The 9970-nt window shown below is 44.4% G+C and overlaps 1 protein-coding gene across 1 annotated transcript in view; it reads left to right on the plus strand.

Annotated features, from left to right (window-relative positions):
• LOC143131850 (cadherin-12-like) overlaps positions 1-1928 on the plus strand; it is an 88353-nt gene extending 86425 nt beyond the window's left edge. Inside the window, exon 11 of the mRNA XM_076291436.1 lies at positions 1243-1928. Coding sequence (XP_076147551.1) covers positions 1243-1928 — 686 coding nt within the window. The remainder of the gene's footprint in view (positions 1-1242) is intronic.
• The last annotated feature ends 8042 nt before the right edge of the window (positions 1929-9970 follow it).

Consider the following 9970-nt stretch of genomic DNA (forward strand, 5'->3'; position numbering starts at 1 on the left):
ATTTATGGTATGGTTATTTCAATCTGAAATCCCAGGCTTCAGAAAGTGTTACCGCAGGTGTCTCAGCTGACAGCATAGTCTCTATAGCCTGGTCATAGCAGATTAAAAAGAAAAGGCCAGACCTTCATAGTCCATCTCCAGGCAGGTTTCTCTTCATTTACATCATGTTCACTTTCATCAGAGAACTCATTATTTTACATCATTATGATTCCCAGGCAAGGTGATGAAATGTTGGGCTTAAATCCAAGCCAGGTACCACAGTCCACTGAAGCCAAAAGTGGTCTAAAGAAATCTAAAAGACTTCCGCTGTGGCACAACTGGCTACAGTGTCCATACCACATTCGGGTCCAAGTGTCGACAGGGACCCGGGTTTGAGTCTGACCTGGGTCATTTGCCGTTCCCACCCCGTCTCTCTCTCTCCCACTCACTTTCTCTTTACTTAAAGGCACTCTAAGCGACTTCTTTTGACGTTAAAACAAAACAGAGAGCTAGCTCGCTACTCCCTCCCGTGCAATTGTAACTCTCCTAAACATGCATCTTGTCAGTGATTGGCTGGAACAACTTGTTATGGTTTGTGGTCCAGGTTGGACCAGGTTGGACCAGGTTTTTTTGTTGCCATTTTTGGAGCCTGGGCTGTCCACAGAGACTGCATTTTTTACAGTGTATTCAGGGCATAGGCAGCTAGCAGATGGTGAGGTGATGTTTGCTGTATGTGACAAAAAAGTGTTTTAGCTTACAAAACCGCGTAACATCGCTTAGAGCTCCTTTAAAAAATTACTTGGGTGCTAACAATGTCCCTCACACACCTGATTCAAGAAACACGTTTCCAGTCACACCTCTTTTTTAGTGTTGAGCCTCCTGACATCCGTTAAGGAGTCGTAAGTTGTTTTTAATATGCCGGTTTAGACCTTGCTGTCTCCTAAAGTATCAACCAATGTAGAAATTGAATGAATTGATGTATACTCTCAGAGCCATCCCTCTGTGAAGTTGTGTCCTCAAAAGAGTAACTGCTGGTAGAGTGGTAAAGATAATGATCACCTGGCTATCATATTCTGAGAGGCTGAAGATATGGAGTGACTGACAGACACTAAAAGCCACTTAACAAAGAGATAATTATGCAGTGATGATATCTAACTCTCTCTCTCTGTATCTCCCGTCTCTCTCTCTCTCTCTCTCTTTCTCTCTCTCTCTCTCTCCCTTATTCTCCCTGGTTTCTTTCCATCTCTGTCCGCCCCCTCTCAGTAATGGTGGTGCTGTACGTGGGGGTCCGTCGTCAGAAGGAGAAAGAGACCCTGATGACGTCCAAAGAGGACGTGCGGGACAACGTCATCCACTACGACGACGAGGGCGGCGGCGAGGAGGACACGCACGCCTTCGACATGGGCACGCTGCGCAACCCCGTCAAGGCCGTGGACAGCAACAACCAGCTCCGTCGCGACATCCGGCCCGAGCCGGGACTGGCCCCTCCTCCACCCCACGTCGTCGCTGCCGCCGCTGCCGCCACCACGTCTGCCCCGACGTCCGCCACCACGGTCATCCCGCCCGGCCCGCTGTCTTCTCACGACGCGGCCGACATCCGCGGCTTCCTCCAGCAGCGGCTGCAGCAGCACGATGCGGACGTGTCGGCGCCGCCGTATGACTCGCTGGCCACGTACGCCTACGAGGGCGAGGGCTCGGTGGCCGAGTCGCTCAGCTCCATTCAGTCGCTGGCCGGCGCCGCCGGCGGGAGTGGGGGCGGAGGAGCGGGCGAAGCTGATGACGACTACAACTACCTCAGCGAGTGGGGGCCCCGCTTCCGCACGCTCGCCGGCATCTTCGGTGACCGCTCAGAGAGCCAGTCCGACCTAACGTCATCGGCTACTTCCGCGTCCGCATCAGCATCTGCTCCCGCCACAGCCCTGGAGACAGAGAGCAAACACCAACACTGATGTCAGCCGAACGCCGGTCGACAGGTGGACAACGGTGGCGGAGAGCAAAACAAAAACAATCTGATAAACACCAACCACGCCGTGAAACGACAGTGTGAAACTCGCCGACATAAACACCGGACGGCAGTGCAGAAGCTACTCAGACACACACTCGTCACCTGAAGCAGAGGAGAGGAGAGACTAGTTCCTATTCCTCCTGTGCGCCCTCTTGACATTGTTTTCTTTCATACAGCTATCGGTACTTTTTTGCTATTTCGAGTGGGGTGGTGGGGGCAGGGGGGGGGGGGGGGGGTTGACTGAATCCTCAGATTTTATTTGTGCTGATTTTTTTCACGCACCCCCACCCTTTCCCTTTCCCACGTTCTCCTTCTTATTGCCTCACAGTGATTTTGGCAGGGTTGAAAGAAGAGGCTGAATCTGAAAGGAAAAAAAAAGAGCGAGAAGGAGAGAAAGAGAGAAATGACAAAAAAAAACAACAACAACAACAAAAAAAATGTCTCAGTGATGTCAGAACGAATGTGGCAATCTCGGTTTTAGGTATTCCACTTTGGTTTTGCTGTCACTGCTTGAGGAAGGAGACACCCAACCACAGGAAATGCAATGCATTGTTTTTCTCCAACATCCTTAAAAAAGTGCCTCAATGGAGTTAGTAAGCTTTTTATTATAATTTCTGTGGTATATATATATAGCTGTTTTGGTTTTGTGACTTCGAGAACCCTACAGGAAGGTAGAACACAGCAATGTAGCTGCACATTACTGTTAGCAAGTTAGCGCTGTAGCGCGTTGGCAGGTTAGGTAACACACTGACACACACAAGGGTTCAGGGAAAGGCAAAAAAATATAGATGTGTGGCCCACTATTGGCCAAAGATATTTTTGAATGTTATTTATGATTCTATTTATTTATTGGTTCAACTGATCAGTTGAGTTTACACATTTGTTTGTTTGTCAATTTATTAGTTTGCATATTTATCTATTTATCTTTAATTCCAGATTCAGATGTGTATTTCTTATTTTTTTGAAGACACTTGAGGATTTTGTAATTATTTGAGTGCTCCGTGCTGATGGGGCATCTGTATAGACTTGTACTTGTTGTAAAAAATTGATTTAGGGCTAAAATACTATGGTTGAGTCATGTAATAAACACTGTTTTCTTTTCGTAAAATAAACACCACAAAATGGCTAGTATTATATTGACTGTGCTGTTTCTCCCTAGTAGCCTGTTTTTTTTTAAAACAACGGTAGTCGTGGTCCCTAGCGAAGGAGTTGGGTTGTCCGGTTGTGGAGGGATCTGAGCATGTGGGTTTGGTTTGAGTTTTTTTTTTACCTCAACTGCATGGAGTTTGAGTCCGATCAAAGATGAAGCCTCAACCTTTAGCTCCGCTCCCCATGCACTGATGAAAGACCTGGACTCTCTGTCTTTGTAGAGTGTGTGTGTGTGTGTGTGTGCGTGTGTGTGTGTGTGTGTGCGTTTGTGTGTGTGTGTGTGTTTGTGTGTGTGTGTGTGTTTGTGTGTGTGTAGGGACCTCCGGCCTCTAAGCTGGATTTTCTGATCTGAGTCTGCATCTGCTCTGAGACTACTCAAAAGAGGCACAGGCCAGATGTTAGCACACTGTGTGTGTGTGTGTGTGTGTGTGTGTGTGTGTGTGTGTGTGTGTGTGTGTGTGTGTGTGTGTGCGTGTGTGTGTGTGTGTGTTTGTCTGTGGGTGTTGTTAAGGGCATGTGTGTTTTAGAGTGTCTGTGTATGTTTAGCAGCTTCAGCCAAGTCTGACCAGCACCATCTGCCAACTCCATCCAACAGGTGAGTCATACAGAAAATGTGTTTTTTTCTGCACACACACACACACACACACACACACACACACACACACACACACACACACACACACACACACACACACACATTTGTGGATCTCACAGGCAAAAGAGAGATGACTGAAAGCTTGAAACAATGACACCATTGAGTCATTGGGCTTTACACACATACATGCACATGGCAAGTCAATACCCCCACAAGAAGAGCTTTTGAAACACACACACCCACACACACACACACACACACACACACACACACACACACACACACACACACACACACAGATGACTGAAAGCTTGAAACAATGACACCAGTGAGTCATTGGGCTTTACACACATACATGCACATGGCAAGTCAATACCCCCACAAGAAGAGCTTTTGAAACACACACACACACACACACACACAAACACTCACAGAAACACACACATTCACAGTACAACCAAATAGGGCCCAGAGCTTTTGGGATTTTCAGGAACCATATAGTGTGACCCACTGTGGCTTTACCATATGAGATATCACCGTCTCTGCAGATTATATGAGATATCACCGTCTCTGCAGATTATATGATTTACAGCTCAACAGACCACATGAGTTCTTATTACAGGAGATTACAAAGCCTAGTGCCTTGGCTGTAATGCATGGGGGTCATTGGTCCTCAAACTGAACATGCCACCAAACACCAAAAAGCTCATGCAGGCTACAAATATGCCTGAATATAGCACGGTTGAATATTGTGCCCACGGAACATCGTCAGAAATAAGGAATTTCTAGCATAAAATAATTTTACTAATACATGGAGGTAACAACAGTAAGAGAGATGTTTTATAACTGGGGAGATACATTTGGCTACTTTACAAATTGCGGTGTGCATTATAAAACACACACACACACATACATGTACACACACACAGGGTATGTAAACACATGCAGTGATGGCGGTTCTCCCTAGACCCCATGCTTTTCAGCCAAATGTAAATGAAAAGTGTCACAACTGATCTAGTAATGAGTTGTGCTGTAGGCCAATCCTTACAGCACACACACACATGCGCACATGCATGAGCACACACACAATTAAACACAATAAAGCACACAAGTGCCTGGATACAAACACACACCTGCTGCCTCTGGTGGATAGTCCCTGGTAAATTTAGTAGCTTAGTGTGTGTGTGTGTGTGTGTGTGTGTACGTGTGGTGTGAGTGTGTGTGGGCATGTGTGTGTGTGTGTGTGTTTACTATGTTCTCAGTAGATCTAGCATTAGTATGTGTCCACAGGCTGGATGGGAAGGCATGCATGAATATGGAGGCACGGCTGTCACCACTAATGCACCTAACGACTCTCCTGACGGCCTTCTGTCTCCTGGCACACACACACACACACACACACACACACACACACACACACACACAAGAAGAGGCTTAACTTGAGAAAACTTCCACAATGCTGTAGTCCCCAGCATAGCCTCAACAGGCTCAAAATGGTGATGGTGTTGGGATCTACAGTTGTTGAATGTTGCTATAAAAGTTTACTATTCGGCTCTTCACAATGCTAGTAGAATGCTCCATTGACTTGAATGGGATTTCCCAACGTTCTACGGTAAAATAAATTCATGTAATTACTGCTGCAAACACATAATTACCGCTGTCAATGGCAACAGTTTTTGTGCTTCTGATTTAAAGCAACACCAAAGAACTTGTCCTGTGTCGCACGCACGCTATTTGTTTATCACCGACTTTGCAAATAACGATGTCCACAGACAAGGTAGAACATGTTGCATGATTTTATGAAAGTACGATGCATTCCGACATCATGCAAGTCAAATTTGTAGTTTCTTATGTCTCATTCCATCAAACTACAGATCCGCTACCCAATCTGGCAAACTTACATAGTGCGGTTATAGCCGATAGAGGGCCGCAAAGCGAATGCAGAAGTGCCGTTCACCCTGTTACGAGTTGATGAACCACTGAAGCAATTTTGGAAACATTATTTTAAGGTACAAAAAACTCTTTGGTGTTGCTTTAAGTCTTTCATATCATTCCGCAAGTAGTCCGGTCAGTTATTGCAATGGAACTTCATTCAAAAGTGAAAGCAGACAGTTGATCAGCCGTATTCTAAATAATGTTTGATTCAAGTTCAGCGTGTGTTGCAAACTATTTGTTTCTCAGCAAAAGCCACGACGAAATGGTAACAAATAAATGTAATAATGGTAATAAATAAATGTTTTTCGTTTTGGCAAGTAGCCATATAATAAGCGGGATAATGTATAGAACGCCGGTCATTATCGGGAAAATAAGTCACTTCAGGGCGAAGCAAGACCCCTCCGCTGGTGCGTCGAGGTCCGGTTCGCCCTGTCGGGACTTATTTTCCGATAATGACCGGCGTTTCATACATTACCCCTTACCTAACATAGGATGGACAAATATATTTAATATGACTTTTAAAACTATAAAGTTTATACTATAAACAGACACAAAGACAGAGGATACTGCTAACTGCTATGTTAACATTGTAAGTATTTAGTAAAATTGTATATTATTTATATTAAAAGTATACGACTGTAAGACACGCTTACAGTAAGAGGAACATCACATTGATCACTTTTCATCTATTTAAGGGACACCAGGCAAGCCTGATGCTTTTTCTCTACGAAACTCCCCCTCGCTCAGTCTGAAGCTCTTTTCCTTTTCTTTGCATCTTCGTCAAGGGTTTTCGCTGCTTCTTCGCCGGCTCTGCCATTATACACACGTTTGCAACAATCGCTAGCATTTCGTTAGCCTGCCTCTGTGCTGTGGATGCAGGATGTAAACTGATCCTGCTTCGGTCGGCGAGTACGATACACTGAACTTGCAAGCGGGAAATTCTTCCTACAGACAGTAGGGGCGGGCGAGAGAGTCTTCATTCGCCCTGTAATGAGCAATTTAACCATATACCGACTTACGAAGATGAGTAATTAACACGAAAACGTTGCCTTGTGTCCCTTTAAGTATTACTGTAAGCACATGAAAACAACATTGGTACCTTGATTCCTTGGTACCTTGTGTTACATGTGGCATGTGTGAGTGAGAGAGAGAGTGTGTATGGTTGGATCACTGTGAGTTGCCTGTACAGTATGTGTAAGAGAAGGAGAAAGGGTGTGTGTATGTGTTGAATGTGAATGTGTGAATGTGAATGTGTGCATTTGAGAGTGTGTCTCTAGGTGTGTTTGTTAGTGTGTGTGTGTGTGTGTGTGTGTGTGTGTGTGTGTGTGTGTGTGTGTGTGTGTGTGTGTGTGTGTGTGTGTGTGAGTGTGTAGATGTGTGAGAGTCTGTGCCATTGAGTTGTATTCAGGGTTGGGTGTGTGAGTATGTGTCTAGGTGTGTCAGGAGATGTGTGTGCATGTAGGTGTATGTGTGTGTGTGTGTGTTTGTGGTGTGTGTGTGTGTGTGTGTGTGGGGGGGGGGGGGGTGCTGAGAGAGTGTGCAGGGAGGGGTGTTCCCAAAGTGGGATAGTTCAGTCTACTGCGAGTAGAGCAGATCAAAAGCCATTACAGAGAAAATCACAGGACTGACATCAAATAGAAGCTGTTTTTCTACCCCTCTCTCTCTCCCTCTCCCTCTCTCTCTCTCTCTTTTTCCTTCTCGCTCTAATTCTCTCCATCTCTCTATTTCACTGCTTTGATTTCTGATTCTCTGCATCAGTGCATTTGTATCTCTGGAGTATTGAGATTCCATCCATATATCCATATGCACATATACAGTATACATATAAGGGTCATCACATATGCAGTATTCTGTACATATAAGGGTCATCACATATGCAGTATACTGTACATATAAGGGTCATCACATATGTAGTATTCTGTACATATAAGGGTCATCACATATGCAGTATTCTGTACATATAAGGGTCAGCACATAAAAAAGTTTGATGCTTGGGTTGTCTGTGTGCATGTGATTACACAACACGTGTACACTTGCTTGTGTGTCACACCACAAGCACACCACATGTGTTTGTGTGTTCCTATGAGTGTGTGTGTGCATGTAATTAGTGCCACGTATGATTCATAATTTCTCCGAATCTGCAGTCCGCATCCTTGTGCCTCATATCCTCTGTTAGTGCTCCTTAATGAATTAAATGCTCTTTTAATGATCTCTGCATGTGATAAAGATAATCGGAGCCCTTGGCCCGCATGCCAAAGGAGCGTAAATTCTCTTTGCTTCAGGGCAGGTGGAATCACCAAGAGAGAGAGAGAGAGAGAGAGAGAGAGAGAGAGAGAGAGAGAGAGAGAGAAACAGAGAGCACCAACATAGGGAAAGAGAGAGAAAGAAAGAAAAGAGAGAGAGAGCACCAACATATGTAAAATAAGGAGAGAGGAAGAGAGAGAGCACCAACATAGGGAAAGAAAGAGAGAGAGAGAGAGAGAGAGAGAGCAACAATGTAGGCAAAGAAAGAGAGAGGGAGAGAGAGAAACCCAACATAGGGAAAGAAAGAGGGAGAGAAAGAGAGAGAGAGAGCAACAATGTAGGCAAAGAAAGAGAGAGGGAGAGAGAGAGAAACCCAACATAGGGAAAGAAAGAGGGAGAGAGAGAGAGAGAGAGCAACAATGTAGGCAAAGAAAGAGAGAGGGAGAGAGAGAGAAACCCAACATAGGGAAAGAAAGAGGGAGAGAGAGGTCTCCTGAGCTCACAGCTTCATAACGAGCGTGCGTGGGGTGGGGTGTGTGCACACCAGAGTCATTTCCTCCTGCCTGAGTTCACCTCAGTAAGGCGCAGAGGAGAACAGAGGAGAACAGAGAAGAGGAGGCGGCACCATGGGCAGCAGGTGGCTGTAAAGTCCAACACTATGGGGATGGACTTCACGGACATCAAGGAATGAGAGTGCGTCACACACTACATAGGGTATAGAGTGAGTCACACACTCCAAGCAAGGTTCTCAAGTCTCACACAATGGGCTACAATTAGATACCCGCATTTCAATCACTTCACATGCTGACATGCCATATCTTTTTTTTCTCATGCAGAGAAATGACTAGTGATACCAAGGTATCCACATATTAATTAGAGTGGATTTCCCACAGGGTGTGTAAGTATACACATTACATTTATACAGCGCTTTTCACGATATCCAAAGCGCTTCACAGTGACGGGGGAACCTCACTAACCCATTGTGTAGCACCCACCTGGGTGATGCACAGCAGCCATTATGCACCAGAACGCTCACCACACACCAGCTTGAGGTGGAGAGTGAGGGAGAGAATGAGCCAATTACACTGGGGGGATGATTAAGGGGCCAGATTGAATGAGCCAGGTTGGGAATGACTTGCCTGTGATTAAAATGACAAACAGAATGATGTGGGGGAATATAGGCTAGCTAAATTATTGTTTTGATTCAGTCAAACTAATCTGATCTTTCAAAAACTAATCATATATCAGCATATGATGGAAGGATAACAATTGTTGTGAACAAGGACATGACATAAGATACCCTATTATCAAATAACACCAATGTTTTTTTCAGACACATTTTTCAGACTTAAAAATTCAACAGCCGAAAGAAAGAAAGAAACATGCACTGTATACCATGTCAGAATAGGAGGGAGATGACAGAAGAGCATTCAAAAGAGGTCCAGAGAAGAAGACAGTTTGGGGCCTTCCCCAAGTGAGAGATAGTGAAGCCAGAATTTTATATTTTATATATCAAGAGAATATGCACTTGATTTTACAAAATAGTGTGCTCATTCGACCAAATTGCGCACTCGATTACTAACCATTCTTACTAGGATGGCCGATTCTGAAAGAACCGTAAGCTTTCACATCAAAGGAAACTAAATTCTAAAATAGATAAATTCTAAAAAAAAATCTAAATTCTGAAAAGAAACTAAATTCTAAATTATTTTTGTACCAAAAATGACAAATTGCAGTGACTAAAAGTGCTGTAAACAGTGTTTTAATACTGCGGGTGCACTGACAGCACAGAACCAAATTATGAGCACAGTAAACAAAATCGGGTAATTAAGGCAGGAAAAGCTCCTGCTAAGAGCCAAACCAGATATTGTCCACATCTACACACTTCTCGTTAGTGAAAAATGTAAGGTTGTTTAACTAAATATTATTTTGACTTATCTTTGTTTTTGAATTTCAAATTGGTTATATTACAGTAAGTCAAATAGACTTAAGGTGCTGATAAACGGAGGCATATTGCTGGGCAACCACATAACCAGTTCTATGCGTTCTGATTGGATGATCAT

This window comes from Alosa pseudoharengus, unplaced genomic scaffold (genome assembly GCF_046254945.1).
Source record: "Alosa pseudoharengus isolate Yale_2024_CS ecotype anadromous, Long Island Sound unplaced genomic scaffold, YU_APseudo_1.1 YU_APseudo_1.1_scf_18, whole genome shotgun sequence".
NCBI lineage: Eukaryota > Metazoa > Chordata > Actinopteri > Clupeiformes > Clupeidae > Alosa > Alosa pseudoharengus.